The 21,346-nt window shown below is 41.7% G+C and overlaps 1 protein-coding gene across 1 annotated transcript in view; it reads right to left on the bottom strand.

The window, feature by feature from the left end:
• Positions 1 to 542: 542 nt before the first annotated feature.
• Positions 543 to 21,346, bottom strand: part of Fbxl7 (F-box and leucine rich repeat protein 7) — a 334,328-nt gene continuing 313,524 nt past the window's right edge. Inside the window, exons 3-4 of the mRNA XM_034523597.2 lie at positions 9,578 to 10,189; positions 543 to 3,785 (exon numbers count right to left, since the gene is read on the bottom strand). Coding sequence (XP_034379488.1) covers positions 3,049 to 3,785; positions 9,578 to 10,189 — 1,349 coding nt within the window. The 3' untranslated portion in view covers positions 543 to 3,048. The remainder of the gene's footprint in view (positions 3,786 to 9,577; positions 10,190 to 21,346) is intronic.

Genomic DNA, 21,346 nt, shown 5'->3' with positions numbered 1-21,346 from the left:
ACCATGTGTGTTCTTTTGTGATTGGGTTACCTCACTCAGGATGCTATTTTCTAGTTCCATCCATTTACCTAAGAATTTCTCAAATTCATTATTTTTAATAGCTGAGTAATACTCCATTATGTAAATGTACCACATTTTTTTTTGTATCCATTCCTCTGTTGAATGACATCTGGGTTCTTTCTAGCTTCTGGCTATCATAAATAAGGCTGCTATGAACATAGTGGAGCATATGTCTTTGCAAATTAAAATGCAAAGCTACGAATTTCACAATCTGGGAGGAAGAGTCTGGGTGAGGAACCGAAGTCCTGGGTCAACCTGTAATATTTTATTCACTTACCTGCCAATTTAAAGGCAACATCCTAAGGTCCATGGAGACAACAGAACCTTGGATCCAACCTTAAAGGAACAATAGCAGCACTGAGCTGTGTGTCCTGCCTTTGACAGAAAGTATTTATTTATAGCTTGCTTGTTTGCTTGCATTTCAGTGCCCCAGTTTGAATAGCGCCTTCCTCGGGTATATTATTAAAAAATGGAACTGAGTCTGATTACCAACATATTGCTTTATTTCTTGGTGGAAGTAAATTAAGGCTTCTAGAGTCATACAGCACGACGTGATTTGAACATTAGAATTAAAGAGAAACAGACAAACAGATGACAACGACGACGACAACAACAACAACAAAGGAGCATTCAGTTTAGCAGAGCCAGGAAGGAAGCCATGTTTCCAAGCAGATAAAAGTTCTTAATGAGGCCATTTGCTTGGTCTCAAAAAAATCTGTTGAGCTGTTCCCACAAACCTCTGTCACAGATCCATACCTCCAACCCCAGGAGAAAGCAGAGAGTGTGAAGAAGTTGGGAAAGGGAGAAACTGGGAAAGGCATATGTGCTGGGCAGGCAGCAAGTGTGAAACGTCCCTTGGGTCTCACATATCAGTTCAGGTGATGTACTCGGTCAGTGGTGATACAATTATTCAAAATGACTGAGGGATCCACTTTGGACCCCCTGCTCGTTCTGGGAGTATTAAAGCAGATTAATTGGCATGTCCCAGTGTCAAGGGTTACAGACAACCCATTGTGACTCTCTGAATCACAAATTTTAGGTAAAGCCACAGTCAGAGAGCAGAAGGATGCTTGCTACCTTCAATTTCTTTTATGATTCTAAACTCAGTGGCTGTCCCTAGATCCTGTCCCCAGACAAAACTTTTTACTTTCTTTTCTGACACCCATGAGCAGCCATCTGTCCTGAGGATGGTGTGAACTGAATAGGAAGCTGGGATTCACAAGATCAATGACAGCAACCTCCTGAAGAATTACTGGCTTATCACTTAACTTCTTCTTCCCAACACAAGACAAGAGTACACACCGGAGCCTACAGTGGGAGTGCAGTTGTCGAGCGGTGTATAAGCTTGGTCTGTAACAAATGTAGCACGCTTGGCTTGGAGAAGCAAAGGCTCTGGGGTTGGGGAATAAACACTTTGAGAAGAATATGAGTGAACTGTCCACAGTAATGGGGAAGGGAAGTGGCTAGAGAATACTTTGGGGGAAGTCCTGGGTTTACTAAAAGACAACTGGAGTTCATGAAAACAAGCAATAGCATTTTTTTCTGGCTATCTGATTCCTTAAAAAAAAAAAAAAAAAAAAAAAAAAACCAAAACCATGAAACTAGCTAATTGGTTTCTATTCAGAAGGGACCATTTAAGAGCCCATCAACTTAAAATTCAAATTTTGAAATGATTTTAGTGTTCTGTTCCAAGACCGTGGTGCACGGACCAGCATCTGTCTCACCAGCGTGTCCCCTCTTCTCTGTGCCTGGTACCTCGAATGAACAATATCGAAACACCTGGACGTCTGTTTTACATCCCTTATAGAAAACACGCAGACGGCAGGCGAGGTGGTGTTCCTACAATTAAACACTTAGACACTTAACCCCAGGAGGCTTCTTGTGATGGAGAAATAAACAGAAGAGAGAAGTCACAATGAAACGTGGATGACAAAGGAAAAGGACCGAGGCGCCTGTTCCCGCTGGAGGCAGGACAGATGTGCCTGAGGCATAGCATATGTGCATCGGGAAGGTTTCAAAAAAAAACCTTAAGGACATGGGTTCCCTTGGGCCTCACTTGTTAATTAAAAATTATAAGGGTTCTTACTTGGGTTTGAAAATGCTCAGAGAATGCAAGCTGGCAGAGATAGGGGCTTCCTGTGAGAGGCACCCTCCCTTCTGAGTACGATGTGGCAGGGTGAGGGAATGCAAAAGCGTGTGCGAACGCGAGTCTAATCATCCAACATGGCAAAGGCTGTGCAGAAGCCTAGCTCACCTAGCTCACCCTACAGTTGTGTTGGTTCTCAGATAAGAGCAAAGGAAGACCTGAGCAGAACCCAGTGTGGACTTACAGTAAGCCCACCGAACCTCCCGAAAGCCTATCTTGCTTACATATCTCAGAAACGTGAGGTGTTTTGACCAAGGTCACAAGGCTAGTTACTAGCAGAGCTGGGAGAGAAATCGTGTCCCCTCTCACTCCATATGGTTTGCCGTAATGTATTAACAAAGGAAAGCTCTTTGCACACATGGAGCGTTAATATTACTTTAACCATAATTGGCTTGGTGTGGGATTTAGGAGTGGGGCTTATGTCCATCAAGTAGTTTAAGGAGGAGCTTTGGAGAGCCTTCTTCAATGCTTAATGTTGCAGCTGCTTCAGGGTTGGAAGATGAGAGTGTGGAACTTTGGGGTGTGGCTTGTGTACAGGAGGGGAAGGAGAAAGAGGGGTAAGGGACACTTCTGAGACACAGTGACAAGCCTGCTGAGGTGCATCCTTTGTAACATTTATCTAAAAATTGACCATGGTAGAAACTTGGGGTTCTCCTTCATCTTTTGACTTCTTTTGCTCATGGGAAATCAAAAAAAAAAAAAAAATATATATATATGTAAAAGCCAGACTCCTAACAACCTTACCGAAAGAAAAATAGCTGCTGTGAATGGGTATGGGTGCTTACATGGGACACTTTTACAAAGCATTGTTTGGTTCTCATTGCGCAATGGGAGCTGTCCCTTCAGAAGAAAGCAGGGTTGGTATGCTCAATGACACAGCGCTTGCAATGGCGCTTCACAAACCGCAGGGCCTCCACCGAAACTTCACAGTCCTGGACATTTAACATCTGTAGGTCAAAGCAGTTGGCAGCCACGATCTGCAGGCCCTGGCCAGTGATGCTTTCACAAGACTTGAGGCTTAGCCTCTTGAGATTGAAGCAGTTCAAAGCCAGGGATTCCAAGCCCGTGTCGGAGACCAGGGGACATTTGCCAATGTCCAGAGACTTCAGTTTCGTGCAGTTCTTGGCTAGGTACTCCACACCATGGTCCGTGATGCCCTCGCAGCCCCTCGCATTGAGGTAGCGTAATTTGCTGCAGTATTTGGCCACATAACGAATGCCCACATCCGTGATGCGGCCGCAGTGGGCGATGCTGAGGTACCTCAAGCGGGACTCCAGTTTAGCAATCTCCCGCAGGCCAAAGTCACTGACAAAGCGGCAGTCGCTGACGCTCAGCTCCTTGATGGAAGTGCAGTAGATCACCAGGTAGCGGAGACCCTCATCCGTGAGGCGGACACAGCGGCGTAGATAGAGGTGTGTGAGCTGCGTGCAGTGAGCTGCGATGGTGTGCAAGCCTTCGTCCTCCAGCACGAAGCAGTCTGTCATATCAAGGTATCGGATGGAAATCTGTTTGCCGTGCAAGGGGGACAGTTTAATGGAGGCCTCCCGGGTCAAGCTGATGCAGGTAACTTTGGAACACCCTGCATAAAGACACAGAACACATGCTCAGATAGACTTGCCAGAGTGGGAACTTGGTTCCGGGGAGCTGAAACTGATTCTTAACTTTCTCTGTAGCCAAACCCAGGGCTTAACACTTCTGGTCCTGATCTCTATGGAGAAACATTTTATAAATGGTTTTCTACTTGTAGGGTTATTTGTCAATTTTGCTGAATGTGGGGGTTAAGAGAGTTGCAGGCTTCAGAGTTGGAAATACCAAGATTAGCTACATGTCTTGGGGGCAGGGGAACAAATCATTCTTTATTTCCTTTGTTTTAAAATAGTCCCTGCCCCTTGTCTGCAAGAAAGCTGTAATAGACTGAGACCATGTGCCTAAATATCTTGCTTGTGACCCTACAAAGTTCAGGAAATCCCTGATGATCTAGTAGCTTCCTGATTCAGGGAAATGAAAGGAAGAGAAAGCTGGGGAGAGAGACCGCTGGAACTGGGTTCGGAAGACTCTTCTGGGTTCCCTAGCCTGAGAGTGTACAGTTAGTTTAGAAGCACTTTCTACTGCTCAGTCTCGAAGTCAAACTTGCCGCATCTCAGTGAGATGGTGGGTATGAGTGGCCAGAGATCCTATGCTGGAGGAATAGAATGACATGCAGTGAAGTAACAGGTAAGAAAATACCTTCAAAGTCATGTGATATTTGGGACACTGTTAGTTTACCAAAATTCATGTCTGGGATTTGACACAGCGGGCGTTGGTGGAAGACAAGAGCAATCTCATCTAAATCATTGTGCAAACTGGTCTACCTATCCCTTTTTTCGGCTCTACCCTTATCCCAGGATCTCCATAGACCTGCAATTGGAAGCATAGAAATGGTACCCAAGACACGTTTGCTCAAAGCCCTTGGATGGTACCTGTGGTGGTGTGTATATGCTCAGCCCAGGGGGGTGCCACTATTAGGAGGTGTGGTCTTGTTGGAGTAGGTGTGTTACTCTGGGTGTGGGCTATAAGACCCTCATCCTAGCTGCCTGGAAGTCAGTATTGGCAATTCAACTCATTACCTAACGCTTGTGGGTAGCAGAATAATGATGGTACTGTGGACTTTTCTGACTTTTATCTCACTCTCTGGCAGGATTTCCAGGAAACTCTGATAAAGCAGAGGTCCTGGGAATAAGAGTTCAAATGTCATGTGCTCCAAGGCAAGAAATGTAAGATTTGAAGCACATAACCAACCACAGAAAAGCAGATGCATCACATGGCTTCTGGGAGACAGTTAGTTTTGAAATCTGCCCTTTCTTTTTGTTTCTTTCTTGGAAATGACTGCAATCTGGAATATCTTGATTTTTTTCTTATTTTTTCTTTTATTCTATTATATAATAAATTTTATTTCTCTATTTTGGCTCTAGTTTTCTTTCTACATTCTGAATACTTAATATCTAGAAAATCTGTTGTGTGCCAAGAAAGGCAAAATATTTAGATGAAAATACGTCTTAAGAGTTTCAAATTTAAGAAAATATTAGTTTAGTACAGTTGCAGTAAATTATTTTGATATGCCTGTATTGCTTTCTATCAATAAAATTTAATGTTATGGCTGTCTCTAATTCTTATGGGGTTGTTGATTTTATATTGGAAGGAACATAAAGTTTTTCATGGTTCAGTAATGCTAGTGGATAATTCTTGCATTCCTAGTTTACAGACATGAAGAGAATCTTAGAAATTGTTCATCTGAACCAGTTTTACAAGATGAAGAATGTGCCTCGCCTTTCCTACACCCAGCCTAGAGCAAGTTTCATGACTGTGTACAGCTTCAATGACTAGTGGGAGGTAAGATGACTATGATGTGCACAGAACTGTGGGTCACACAGAGATTTGCAGTAGATGTGCCATTAAGAGGCCAACATGAAGACACCAGGTGAGTGAACTCTTCAAAGTGGCTGTATTTAAAAGAGGTCATTGAGGAGAAATAACTTGGGTGTCCAGATGTTGAAACAAAGGAAACAAACTTGAGAGACAAGAAATTAGTGAGTGCCTGGCAGAGCGAGGAATGTTCATGGAGCAGAACTTAGGGTTTCAGGAAGGATTTAGTGGAAAATAAGAAATGGCTGGCTGGGGCCAGAACATGGGGGATTGCCTTAAAGTCATGGGGCATAAAGGCGTGGCGGGGGAACATTGTTGCACCAAGATGAACAACAACAGTTAAACAAGTCACGGTTGCAGCTTTCACGAATTTTCTCTACATCAGGATTTACTCTCATTTGTGCATGTGTATGTATGGGCATGCATCTCTACTTTCTCTAGAATGCAAGATCGTCTGATCCGTGAAGACCAATGGCTAACTTCTAAGCCTGTTGATAACAACACAATAATAAAACAGCAACTATTGCTGTTTATTGAGTGTTACATGTTGCTCAGCAAAGCAGGTGCAATGACAACGCAATGAACTCATTAATCCTCGAAGTTATTCTCCACGTTAACAATTCTGAGTGGTGCATTGACCAAGGAGACTTGCGCTCTCTCAAGAAAAGCATTTCAGGCTTCTGCACTTCCAGTTTCACATAACTACAAGATCCTAAAATACAACATAAAAATCCTTCCTCTCTGTCCATAAAACAAGCTCATGACTTGAATAAAAAGGACTTTGAAACAAGCAAGTACCAGAAATGTAAATCCAATTGCATTCTATCTGCCTGTGTTGAAAATGCAGACATCAAGAGCAAATCCTTGGCTCAGTAGACATAAGGTGTGGAAGACTGTGCCCAGGTGAGGTTCCACCTGAGAAATGGCCAAGTCTCTTAAGGGAGTTGCTGAGAAGGTCTGAGGCGGGAGCAGAAAAGGGGCTATCATGGAGCCCATATAGATCAATGCTCATTACTGTTTCTGCAGGTACTTTGTGTTTGGTGATCTGCAGATTTTTTTTTTTAATAGAATAATGAGGATTTGAATCTTGAAAGGGTGATCTTTGGGGCTTTACATGAGTTAGGGAGAAACATGAATCTCAGTGAAGTCTTAGACGGACAGCAGTTGGAGATCTTACGTATGAAAATTGAGGCTTATAACTTGCAAAAAACGTCCTCCAGAAGTTGGACACGTGGAGTGTGGATTGAGGTGTGGAAAAGAGCAGTTGATGTAGTTAGAGTTCCTGCAGGCAAGCAGGCAGGTAGCCTAGAGGGCATGGACTCGAGGTGTTGGGAAATTAGGATTGGAAGGAAAAGATTAGGGGGAGAAAATGGGTTGGTCTCAGATGTCCTGTTGGAGACAACTTTGAAATCACTTTACTTGCAACAATTACATTTAATGTTTTGAAAATTAGCTGATTTAAATAACATCCTAGTTATTTTAAAAATACTAATAAAAGGTAATTTGTGATAATGACGGGACACTATATCTGGCTATAGTAATTTCCAGTGATTTGAAAATATGATGATAAACACAAGCCTTTTCTGTCTGGCTAAATTTGGGCCAGGTAACTTCATGTCCTCTGGAGGATTTGAAATCTAAATCCCAAAGCGAGACTTTCAAACTCAAGTTTACTGTTATTGGAGAGTTAGCTGCTATCTGAAGCCAGCTTAAAACCAAGGCAGGTTGGCAGTGAACAGTAAGAACAGCTTTGGCTTCTTTCTGGGCTCTCTGTTTTGTCACAATTATATTGCCATACTGGGAGAAATTTTCAGCAAGTGCTGAGGAAAAAAATGCATCCTTAAGACCAACTTGCTAAACCTTTCAAGTCCATCTCTACCCACCCATGTGTACACTCCATCGTAAGTTGGTTGAGTCACAGACCCCTTTTTTTCTGCACAGATGTATATATAGATCTGTGGTGTTAATGGCAACATGTCAGGAAGCGATGCAAATATGCATAAGACAGAAAATGACATTGAGTTTGAGGACAACTAGCAAGACTTAGTAATGATGATAGTCAAGTGGTACAGGAGGCCACACGGGCCAGAAATATCAATAATCTCACTCCTGAATAGCCAGAGTGGCTCCAGCCATCTCAGAATTTCAAAAGGACCTCAGAGAAGAGATGGCAATTACTTTTGTTCTCTATGAAGGATTCCTGGGAGCATGCTGTAACAAAAGCTGAGGACTCCAAACAAGTCATGTCCTAGTCTGAGAAAAACACAACAAAGTGTTCAAATGACAAGGGTCGTTAAGAGTTTGTCAATTTTACTTCTTTGCTAAAGACAAAACACATCATGTCATTGCTCTATCTAAGAGCTGAGTGAATTGTCCCAAATCTTAGTTTAGGAACTAGTTATCATCTACCGCATCACAAGGTTCTGTGTTTTTTTTTTTTCAGAGTTCCTTGGAGGGAGAATTTAAGAAACCCTCCTCATTCCCCACTACTGTCTGCCAATGGCTGCTCATGACTAATAGAAGACACAGTAATAATGATGACTTTGTCCTGAAGCCAGTTCTGGTAGAAGAGCAGTAAGCAGCTTTCCAGCCAGGGAAAGAATCTGCAAAAATAATGGGCTGTCAGCTGAAATATTTTCAGATGTCGGCTTCTAAAAGACAGAACAAGCTGGAAGCTGTTTTACCTCCTTTTTTTTTGGGGGGGGGGAGGGCATCATTTACCCCAGATTCTTGTAAATCCCAAATTCTATTTATTTGCCTGACACAGTGGGTTTTACTTCTTGACCCTTCCCCAACCATTCCTGAGGTCACAGCTCACGCTTCTGATTTTTTTTTTTAAAACTTTCTGACAAATCTCACATATTTCAACCTTTCGAATCTTCATCTTTTGACTGTATAGCAGATGAGATTTAAAAAAAGTGTGTGTGTGTGTGTGTGTGTGTGTGTGTGTGTGTGTGTGTGCTATAGTGCTCTTCAGGCTGGGTCCCGTCTGGCGCCAAAGTTTGACTCTGGGCTTTAATTCTTCCTGCCTAAGAGAGACTTTTAAGTAAAGCAATTATACTGGGATTTCCTTCCATTTTCAAAAGAATGAAAAGACAGATTCAATGGAGCCTGCCCTTGTAATATGTAACTGAGAACACGCTTTAAGAGAGCTGTAAAATTAGCCCATAGGAAAGTCGAACGGGGGTGGGGAGCATCATTTGACCATGACAGACATCCCCAGTGGTTAGAGAAAGGCAAGCCATTGTGAGCACAGCTCAGAGGCCTGTGTTTTATTCCCTGTGGCTGACTAGTCAGTTCAGGATTTGCATTCAGGGCCATCACTGTGGCTTTTTACCATGGCTCACAGGCTCTACTGAGGTAATAAATAAAAAGGCTAGGTTCTGAACTACCTGTTTAATGAACTATTTCTTTCTATTTACCTTAATTAGAATTTTTTCCCATTATGCATAGTTGTTCTGGAGTATAAGGATACACATTTCAGGTATATTGACCAAAACTATCAGGAGCAAGGTGCCCCCAATTCCTTCAAGAAGTAGATATTAAAATACAAGGGCTACTTCTGGTCTTCGGGGTTATGATTCCATAGTGAGATACTTTCTGACCAGTTAGTTAGTATATCTACCATATCCCTGGTAAGGAGACCCTGGTAAGCTGGAGAGATGGTTCTGTGGTTAAGAGTGCACAATGCTCTTCCAGAGGACTTTAGGTCAGATCTCAGCATCCATGATGGGCAGCCCTCAGTTGCCTTAACTCCCGCTTCAGGGGATACAGTGCCCTCTTGTGGACTCTGTGAGCACCTGCACTCACATGCACATACCTACACACAGATAAACATATACACATAATTTAAAAATAAATAAATAAATATTAATAGAAGAAATGAACCCTGTATGGAGTAGTAATATCTGTACTACTCTGAGGTGGTACATAAGGAATACCCAACTTTTAAGGTCAGTTTCCATTTACCTGATACATCCAGATGCTCCAGGTTGGGACAGAGTGACACCACATCAAAGACAGCCTCATTGGAGATATTGTAACATCCTGAGACTTCCAGGCGCCTCAGTTCTGGACAGCACTGTGCAATGGTATAAAGCCCTCGGTCTGTGAGCCGCCGACAGCCACTGACAATGACAGTCTCCAGCATGAGACACACATTGGGGGTGTCCTGGCAAAGCCTGCGGGTCAGTACTTTCAGGGCACGGTCCACATTGATGGTCTCTCCAGTGAGACGGATAGTCCTCCAGAGGCGTGGGTCCCAGGCCAGGTTGTACCAGCGGCGGCACACACGTGCACAGCGACATAGCTGGTTGGTGGGCAGGAAGGAGAAGATCTGCACCATGGAGTGGTCCGGGAGCCGGTCTATGCTGGCTTGCTCTTTCTGGGGTCTGGAGGCAAGCCGAATGAGTGGGTGAGTGAGGCGGGTTGGAGGTGGGGAATGAACCATAGCCACAGTCTCCCCGGTGATGGAGGATGAAGATGTGGACGAGCCCCTTCCATTCTGAAATCCTGGCAAAGTCGGTGGACATATCAAGGCTGGGCTGGGCGTGCTCAATGTGCGCATGCTCAAGTCAGAATCTGGCAAAGGAAAGAGACCAAAAGGTTAAGAACAAGGGACTTTATTGAACCTTGAGCTGGAAGGAAAAGACACACACAGGGGCAACAGTCACACTCCCTGATGGTCTTCACTCCTGGCCTCTTTAAGAGGACACGCAACATGCCCCACCCTTCTCTGAAGCTACTGACAGCCATGCTCCACACCAAGGCAAGCAAACTGCAACGTTTCACTGTTGAGGCCCAGGCTTGCTTTTCATTTCAGCGACTCAGCCCTGCTAAGGCCATGCACAAGCAGTCATAAACAACAGAGATGGAACAGGCATGGCTGCCACAATGTTTTCTCACAGAAATAGACCAGTTAGAGAGGCCCCTGTGTAGACCAGGGGCAAATTCCCCCATTTCCCGTTCTCCCATCTCCCTCAGTGCTGATCATGTAAAAGGCACAACTTCAAAGTTTCACTGTTCTTATTGAGAAACCTTACCAGGACCCGATTATTCCTAAAATATATTAAGGAGGTGGTTGATTGCACTGCATTTTACAAAGTGAAGGGGCTGCGTTTCCAAGGAGAGTCTAGGGCCTGAGTGTAGAACCCATCGGCTCCCTGTATTCACTTGCTCTGCCACGCTGACACTTGGGTTCTGAGGATAGTTTCCCAGACTTAGGGGAGCCGCCAGGCTTTCTGTATCAGGCCAGGCTTAAGTCCTCAGAAGTTCATTCTTCCTTCTAACTATATTTACTTAGCATTCAAACAATGGCAGCTCTATTCTGTTCCTTGAAATCAGAGACCTCACTTGACGAGGACATAAGTAGCCTCAAAGTTTTTGAGAAATTAAGAATCCTTCAGAGGACTAGAGAGAGCACATCAGTTAAGAACATGTGCTGTTCTTTCAGAGGACCTGAGTTCAGTTCCCAGCACTGATTTTAGGTGGCTCACAATGGTCTGTGAGTCTAAACTGCAGGGCAATGTGATATTTGTGAGTACCAACACTCACATGCACAAGTCCATACACAGACACGTACACATAATTAAAAATAAATCTAAAAGAAAGAATTCTTCATATTACTCAAAGACAATGCTCCAGCTCATCTCCCCTTTTTCTATGTACAAGAATTTAGTCTCTGTCTACAAATAAACTTAGTATATATTTTATATAAAATTATTTAGGAAATAATAAACTCAATATATTTTATATAAATATGCATTTATAAACTCATGTGCCCATATGCGTTTATGTGCATAGAGATAGAGACAGAAAATTTATTTTTAAAATATATTCTTTCACCCAGAAAATAGAATATTTGGCTAATTTGAGACTCAATCGTTTTCACCTGTCACTATAGGTCTAAAGATTTAGTTCTTTTGAGTATTCATGAGCAAAGAACAGTAAGCCTTTAAGGACAACCTAGAACATAAAAGTAAAGTATGGGTCTCAAAACAGCCTCCCACTTACCGTAATATCAATCTGCACTATCACACGTCCCGAGGAATTAGTCTGGTGACAGTATTTTTCTTACAAGGGTGAACAACTTACATTGGGCCAGGAAGAAGGGACAATCTAAAGCTCTCAACCCCGATGCTTAAGGAGCTACGAGGGCTCTGAACTGTCTCTCTTGCTAGCCTGGGTTTCACTCATCCTAGAGAGCGAACTTTAAGAGTGTCTGTGGAACACTGTGCAGTAAGCCCCTGAAGTGTACGATAGACGTTTAGCGGAGGGGACCAGATGACTTTTGCAACAGGCATCTTTGCCTGCTTCACTCTTCTTCAGTCTCATACCTTATCCCTGAGGGGGATAAGTATGACTACACCTAGATTGCTGAGCTCACCTGTGCCTGTAATGACTCTTTTAGTCATTCTTTTTTTTTCCCTCTGTCTATAAACATACCTGGGTGTTATAGGACTCCATACCCAGAATGAGATAGATGGCAGCTTCTCTCAACTTTGAGGAATATTCTGGGTTGGAAAATTAGGAGGCTCTTTCATTGATAGCTTCTCTTTCCAGCCTGCCTGGAGTTTATCCACAGGAACTCCAGAAGGAAGCCAATAGTTCTTCATTGTTCACACTGTGTGTGTGTGTGTGTGTGTGTGTGTGTGTGTGTGTGTGTGTGTGTGTGTAGTAGTAGTAGTAGTAGTAGTAGGAGGAGGAGGAGGAGGAGGAGGAGAAGGAGGAGAAGGAGGAGGAGGAGGAGGAGAAAGAGGAGGAGGAGGAGGAGGAGGAGGAGGAGGAGGAGGAGGAGGAGGAAGAGAGGATTTATTCCAAGAAAGCTGATATCTATTTTACCAGGATCACATAGCAGGATTTATTGGGTTCCTCAGGCCGATTTTACAATAGGAACAGAATGCTTTGAGAGCTTTCAGAAGGTGTAACCATAATGGAATAGATAGCACCTGATATTTACAGAACAATAGAATGATAGTCTAAGCTTGAGATAGGCATCCCTAGAAGTTGCTTTAAAATACTTCTCTTGATATCACCTCAAACATATGAAATCCGCAAATTAAAGTTGAAAGGTGAGTGGTACGTGTATATGCATTTACATTAGACATGCATTTGATTATGTTTGATTATAAATAAAATGGTTGCTAGACAGTAAGTCAAGGAGCTATTTGCTGACACAAGATATGGCTTATAGAAACGGATGACTCACAGTGCCATCAAGATACCACACCATGTTGGCACACTAGAAAAACAGCTTATGGCTTCCATTTCCAAGAAATGGAACCACCTGTGTCTCAGGTAGCAGCTCCCATGTGCACCAGCAAATGCAGAAACACCAACTCCACTCTTTATACATAATTTTTCTTCCCCTCAATCCTTTGTGGCTTAGCAGCCAAATGGCACTGGTATTAGCTGCTGACTTTTTCAAGGCAGCTTCGAAACAAGGACCTCTATGCCAAGACGGCAAATGCACTTGGAAGAGTAGCTCGGGGATGCATCGGCGTGAAGACAACCACCTCCTGTCTCCCAACACTGGGATACAGCAAGTAGAAAGATGGCCAGCTATGTGGGAACTTAGACTGGGCAGACAGTAACATGTTTTCCATCTTAAACATCTGTTCTTAATAAAAAGTCTACCTATTTGCCACCTTGAATGGAAAGCTCATGGTTTATCTTAGCAGGAAAGTGGTGTGTACTGAACTGAAGCACAATTTAACCCCAACTCGGAGAGGACATCAGTGGCCACCTGAGTACTGGATAGGCTTTTGCATTTATTTACATAAAATCAGCTATTATACCTTATCGCCCTTTGCCTTTCCCCTCAGTGAGATGAGGACATTTCTACATGGTAGGAGGAATGATGTATGCACTGTCGGAGGTATTTTGAAAAGGGAAAGTGAGATTTGTAAAAAAAAAAAGTATCAAACCAAATATACGGCACCAAATGCTTCTATTAAGTATTCAATTAGGTATTACCAGCACCAGTTGTTATTAGATTCTAGTTTATGGGTGTTGAAGGGGGTGGTTCAATGGTTAAGTGCTTGCTGCTCTTCCAAAGGATCTGGGTTCAATTCCTGGCACCCACACATTAACTCACAACAGTCTGTAACTCCAGTCTCAGAAGATCTGATGCCCTCTTTGGCCTTGGCAATCACCCAACCCTCACACAGACATACATGCCGACAAAATCCCTGCACACACACAAAGTAATTCGATTTTTAGAATTCAATTATAAGTATATGACTCTTGATCATTATTTGAAGAAAAATGTCAGTAAAGGAAACTCAGAAAATCCTCAATGAGGAGGACATTTTCCCAACATATCAAAGTATCTTCCAAAGCTTATATAAAGGCTCGTGACATTTTCAACTCCATCGAGGTGACTGCTCTACCAGCAGATACTCTTCGAACATATTTTGTTGATACATAAACAAGTGCATAAAATAGTAACAGAATCTGTTAAGGGCAAATCAAATGTATCACATCATCGCATTTGGGTCAAATACAGATGTCATGTCCGACAGTGGCCACATCACATTAGGTCAGTTTACTAATCGCAGCCTTCCTAGTCTGTATGACTTCTGTATGCTGTTCTCACAACAGTAAGACTGTCTAATGATGTGCTCCACTCAGCAGCATGTGGATCTGCTGGTAAGCGGCGTGTGAGTGAGGGTGAACTTTATGGTAGGATGGGTAGACAGAAATCTAACAGAAAAGCAGACCGAGGCTGCAAAAGGACACACTGGTTAGGAGCAACTATCAGAGCTGGAATGACTGGCTGAGAGAAAGCTCAGTGGGTACAATAACTGGTAGTAAATGGATGGATGTCCTGAGTTTGGAGATGCAGAAACCATGTAGAGCCGAGCTCTGCAGCACACGTTGACACCTGTGGTACTCCGATGGTGAGATGGAAGGCAGAGACAGGAGAATCCTTGGAAGCCTGCCAGCCAGACAATCCTGTGTACAACTGCGGTAGCAAGAGACCCTATCACCAACATGGTGAAATGCTATAAAACAGCACCCAAGCTTTTCCTCTGACTTCTCCATGTGAATCATATTACAAACATGTCTGCAGTCACACGTACAAACAGGCACACACACATATACACTCACATATCAGAAACACATACACAGACGTTTTAAAAAACACAGAGAATATATTGTCAATTATAAGTATGTAAGAGCAGAGGAAAGATAGAAATAAAAAATGGTTCAAATATCACAAAAGCTGAACAAGAGATGAAAACAGGAAATGGTGTAGTCTTACAATAAAATGTGGATTTTTTGTGGCCGATCTCCTGAGGATCCTCGGAAGGTGAATGAAGCCGAAGGATGGTAATAAATACATGGGTATCATCATGGAGACAGAATGGATTACAAGAAATATTCTGGCTAGGGAAGGCAGGACATAGGAAGGGGTAGGCATTTCAGTTTTGTATAATTCAATGTAATAAACTGTGCTGTTGCAGATTCTGGTTACCTGGCTATGGGCAGGAGGGTGTCCATTCTCACTCGATGACTGATTTACCACACACTGTTTCTCATGCCTCGTTGAGGTCCAGCAAGGGAGTGACTGTATCTAACTGGATTATAAACCATGCATTACCAGCCCAGTGCCCGTCTTTCCCTCAGCCCCATTACAGAGTCTCCACAGCACACACTCAGTTGTCATCAATTTCTTGTAGTCCTTTGGGGAGACAGACAGACAAATGACTATATTGAAGATGTCCCCAAATCCCACAACAGACGGCATGGTGTGGAATAGGACAGATAAGTTTGTCTAAGTCTTGAAAAGTAAAATGGATCAGCCATACAACATAAAAACAATGAATGTAGAACCCACTAATGGTGAAAAATATTATGTTGAGCAGTATTGGAGTAAGCTTTTTTTTTTTTTTGTATTTTTGTAAAAAAACAAATGCAAAACTTGACACAATGGTTATGCTTAACCAAAATAAATATAATTGCACTTTATGAGTACAAATACATTCATCTGTGGACTAAAATAAGAGATTGTAGATTCTTTTAAAAATGTGGCTTTATTGATTACTTGAATTACTTTCAAGTGCTTCATTGGTATAGAAAAATGTCTTTTAAAGAAATTCTTGAGTTACTCTGAATATATATATATGTACATATACATATATATACATATATATATGTACACACACACACACACATATATGTGTGTGTGTTTGTGAAAAAGAACTTCATTTTGCTGAAAAGGATCTTTTTTTCCCCAACATTTCAAAAGTCAATTTTATACCCTGAGTAATCAGTACAATATTGAAATATTTAAGGCGTCTCTTACTCACATGCTTGTTAGCTGCAACTTCTTATAACTAGCAAACTGCCTAGTCTTGTAGTTTTTATTTTCAAACCAGTGCTGTATACACTCTAGGAATTCTATTTACGTGACTCGCATTTTCAAAGTTTACAAACCCACCCTGCCGCCCACCCCTTCCCCCCACCCAAATGGATGACCAAAGCTTTGTTGCAACACGCTTCCATTACAACTCAGCTTTCTTCTCAAGAACTACTGCAATAAAAATCAGGGTTCCTTTCTTATCTTAAACTTGAGCTTTAAGAAAATAGCTCTATAAAACCTAGCTAGGAAAAAAAATATATACTCCAAGTGACCCTTTATCTCTTTGTTTTATTTAAAAATATTTTCTTTTAATGTGGCTCGGATCATATAAACAACGCAGAGCCCACTTAAGGAGCTGGCTAATATAAAGTGGAAACTTATCCACGGAAGGTTGAGTGTAGAGAGAGTCCATTTCAGGATGAAAGAATTCTTGTTGGGACTGCTATCAGAAGGTGATGTCTCCAGGATCAAATAAATGATGGTTTAAAGTCTTGTCAAGAAGAAAGTACCTGCTTTGGCAGCCACATGGACCATCCCCATATGGGTATCTCCCTGGTAACTGGCTTGTGAAATCTCAGTGAAGATAATGTGAGTTTTCTTATGCTAGTGTGTAAGGCCTATTCGGATATACAACTCTTCATTTATGTTTGAACTTTGTTTCTCCAAAGCTATGTAGAATGTGACTCTGATTCATCTTGATTTGCCTTCCGGTCTTCCAGAAGAAAATACTCACATTGTTATGGAAGTAGATAAGTCTCACTGCTCTATAACCCATAAATAAAATCAGTGAAATGTACAGATTCACATCTTTGGACTTTGCCTACAACATGAGTATCCAAAAAGGACCATTTAGGAATTTCATGCCCAAAGGAAGATCGGATGGCATAACAAACCAAGTCTGATCATAATTCACAGATTTGCTTTGCCTTGATTGTTGTTGTTTTATTTCAGTGATGACTTCTAGCATCTGTGTCCTTTTCTTTCATGTAAAATATCACAGTAGTATGACTTTAAATTATTCCTTAATGGAAAGAACACAGACATCATTCCCGAAACAGTACAACTGCTGTTAGACGCTTCCGTATGTTTTCCATGGTCCTATAAATAATCACTCACCCATCCTCCTGAAGGGAATCCTGTTAAACTCATTAGTTCCCCAAGGTAGACTTGTACAGAATCATTTCTCTGGTCTATCACTTGCACCATACTTCATGAATAGACGTCTGTTAATATTTCCCTAGAAGAAATACTGTAACACTCAATGTCCAATTGGTACATGACAGAATGAAAGAATGGTATATCAGAAGTACTACTGCTACTTCAGCTTCTACACTAGTAAGCCTGAATTGTCCCCAAAAGAGAAAGTCATGGTGAAAAATCTGCAGGGGAAGTCCTGCTAAGACAGGTTCCTCTATTTAGTATGTATGAGACACCTTACTGATGGATCAGGTTTGATGCACGTGTATGGAGATGCCTCACACATGACTGAGAAACTACAGTCTGTATCCCAATCCCCGAATGTAAGCATATATGTAACATGGCTTCAGTTGTGTTGCCCTTAGTATTTATGAAAAGGCATGAGGCTGAGCAGTCTGTCTGGAAGAAAGTTTCTCATGTAAAGTAGGATGTTAAGTAGATATGAGGGTATCATCCTCAATAATTTCTCCCCAGGAAAATTTACACAAAAGCTATTGGTCAGGGAAGCTTGCTTTTGCAGTAGATAGAAGTTTCTATACACTCATATAAGTGGCCAATCTGTGGGCAATAAGTTGCTGATGTGGCATACTGGTTCATTTTTTTTCTTCCTAAATGAGAGAAAACAGTCGTATCACACACACACACACACACACACACGGCTTAGAAAACAATAGACAAGAAGGCATAATCAATGTAATAGCTGGAAGAAGGGGTAGAGTATTGGAGAACTCAGTCTTCCAGGCATCTCTTGGCTATTGCTATCATGCTTTTAGAGAAGTTGTGATTACCTCCATGAGACCCTTAGAAAGGTGCTCGCTACCACTCCCTCATGGAAGAGGAGAGAAAGCATGAGACACATGAAGCTCCCCTTATCCTTAATGGTGCAGAAAATTCGTTAACTATTTCTGTGGGAATGAGGGTTTCTGGTTCAATGGCACAGCTGCCTTTATGTTGCTCATACTCTTAAGTAATATCACACAATCATACACGCGTGTAAGGAACCACTATTTAAATTAAGGGCTCCACAAGCTCAATTCAGGACTGGAGAGCTGGCTCAGTGGTTAAGAGTACTGACTGCCCTTCCAGAGGTCCTGAGTTCAATTCCCAGCAACCACATTGTGGCTCACAACCATCTGTAATGGGATCCGATGCCCTCCTCTGGTGTGTCTGAAGAGAGTGACAGTGTACACATACAAAATAAATCCTAAAAAAAAGAAAAGAAAAGCTCCACAAGCCAGGCTTCAGTGGAATCTTTTCTTTGTTCTGTCCTTTGTGCCCTATCCAATATGAACAGACATTCGCTCACTTCTCTTGGATAAAAGTAACACAGTAGTTGTAGTCATTAGAATTCACTTTTATTTTTTAAAAATCCATCCCCTATTTATGGAAAATTACTTCGTTTTCCATATATGATAATACAATCCCGCATTACTTTAATAATCTAATTTTATTGTTAGAAACCATTAATTGAATAATGCTCAAAGTGGTAGGCAGATACGAAAACAACTATTACTGTAGAATGTAACTGTCTTAACTTTAGGGGAAATTTCTGTTATGAAAAGATAGTTAATTGAATTCCCACATGTTTCCGCCACAGGAAGTTTGTATGATCAGGAAAAAAATCACCAAAACTTCATATTCCATTAATTACTCTGTTGAAAGCTGGAAGCAATTCCACCCATTTCTCTACACAGTTAGGCAACTTTTCTGAAAGCAGCATCATTTGTTAGTAGAGACATTAAAAGTCATGGAATCTCTACTGGTGATGTCATGGGAAAGAAGTTTGGGGCTCTTCTGGTATGGGTCTGCTTTAGGGACACAGTCTGGATTCCACGGAGCTTTTACTTCTTTGGAAATTCCCTACTCTTGCCTCCATAAAACTTTTGCAATGTCTTTCATGTGTGAAGGTGAAAGGAGTTAAAACCACTGCCTTTGGCAAGAGCACAAAGAAAAAAATTTTTCTCTTATTTAACCGATCTGAATTTGTGTAAGCTCTTTCCCATGGTTTATTTAATAAGACTTGTTTGCCTGTGATACGGTGGACTCTTTTTCAAGAATTTTCCCATGTTTGTGTGACATTATCTCAGCTTTTACTTCTCCTTTCTTCTCAGCAACCATTTCCAGGTCCTCTTCTGTTGTGGATCATTTCAATATCGATGCCTCTAAAAGCTACAGCCTTGTTGTCGGTAGCTGCTCCGCCCCTGGGTACTTTCCATAGTCTCTCCCGTTGCCCAGAAGCCATCTAACTCAGTGCCTTGGTACTTCCTGTCTGTTAAATACTAAGTATATTTGCCCCAGTACTTGCTTGAGCAGCTCCATCTAATATGACAACCATCAGGCACGTGTAGCTAGTAAACACTGAATGTATCATCTTTGAAAACTCAGCTCCTTGGGCACATTTTATGAGTTCAGTAGTCATGTAGCTACTTTGCACATATCTGAAAAATTCTCCTTGTGAGACTTGCATGAACGACACTGCACTAGTCCTCTGGTTTTCTGTCCATAAAATATTTGATCTATTTACAGTTCAACACGTACAGGGGTAAGCTCAACAACATCATTGGAAAACATCTTCCTGTGTCTATATTCTGTACTGTTATTCATGGTATCATGACTCATCTGATTCCCAAACTAGAACCTGGACGTCCCTTTGAATTATCTCTCATCCTCACCCACTGGTATTGGATCGGAGGCCAAGTCTTTTAAGTTTAAATATCTATTGATATCAGGTTTCATTTCATTCTGTCTCTATGATTCTATACTGGCTCAAGTTCTCCATTCTCAGAATTTCAATAACTTGTTACGTGACACTCCTGATTCTGGTCTCTCTTCCAGCATCTCTCTAACAGATCATCCATTCTACATTTAGAGTTAACATTCTAAAACACTGGCATATTTTCTAATGCCCAAATCCTAAATGGCTCCTTCTTTCTGTTACAGGTTAAACTATGTTCCTTTGGAGGAAACTGTGTTCCCCTAACAGAGTCAAGACATGGTGAAGACTTAACTCTGGTGTTGGTGAATAAGACCTTATTTGGAAGTAAGTTCTGCATAGTCGTGAGCCAATTAAGATGACTGCATGTCCCATGAGCATAAGTTCTGGCCCCATAAGACTGTGTCCTGTAAGAATACAAGACAGAGACATGTCCTATAAGAATGCAAACTACAGTAATACAAATGACACAGATGAATAAATACGGAAGTATGAATGATGATGCAGGCCATTGTAGTGTAACCCGATGACAAATGAAGAACAGGTGGAAGCAAGGCAGAACCTTTCCAGTATGCATGAGCCACAGGAAACACATACAAGCCTGTCTTCACTGTGTTATTGAATGGCTGCTATATGTAGGCATTAAGCAATGCTAGGCACTACTCAAGGAAAACAGTCAAGTTTCTATAGTATGAATGGGGTCCTTCTATGACATTTCCAACTCTAAGCACTTGCTGGTGTTCTCCAAGCCGAGGCCTAGTCTCTAAAATTAACTAATAAGTTCTCAGCTAAAATTCAGATCTCTAAGATCACACCACTGTAATATTATTATGTAATATAGTCAGACATTCTGTTGAACTTCCATGTTAAATAATTTAGCTACATTTAATGTTTCCTTTGAGCTCACACATATCTCTCTTCTATCCTGTCCCTCTTCAGACAGTGACTCCCTGTGAGGTATACTGAGTACCAGCAACTTTCTTTATCACCTCTAAGCCATCTAGTCTTACCTGCATTCAATCACTCAAAAGTTGCTCAATTAACACATTAAAGAAAGTCTGCTGTGTCTCTTGCTCTGAGACAAATCCCTTGCAGTCCCCGGCTGGCTGCAGTTGGAAATATTGACTGGGACAACCAGCAGGAACTAAATGCTGCAAACCTAAGAAGCTGACACATCTCTGGAATTTATTAACATTTCATCTGTGGACCTTTTCTCTTTGTTTCTCCACTTAATTTAGGCTGATGTGATGCTCACACCTAGTTTAAGAGTATTATTCTGCTGAAAATTTGCTTTAAAAGCAACAAGCGCACACAAAAATGATCTCCAACAGGAACCATCACAGAAACTATCAGAATCAAAATGTTTAGTGATGGTTTTCTTTTCTTCCTGATGTCTGTTAACAACCACAGTGACACTTCTCATAAAAACAATGCACGAAAACTCACAAAAATGTTAAGAAAG

The sequence above is a fragment of the Arvicanthis niloticus genome, chromosome 19 (genome assembly GCF_011762505.2).
Source record: "Arvicanthis niloticus isolate mArvNil1 chromosome 19, mArvNil1.pat.X, whole genome shotgun sequence".
NCBI classification, from domain to species: domain Eukaryota; kingdom Metazoa; phylum Chordata; class Mammalia; order Rodentia; family Muridae; genus Arvicanthis; species Arvicanthis niloticus.
This window is presented reverse-complemented; position numbering and strand designations above follow the sequence as displayed.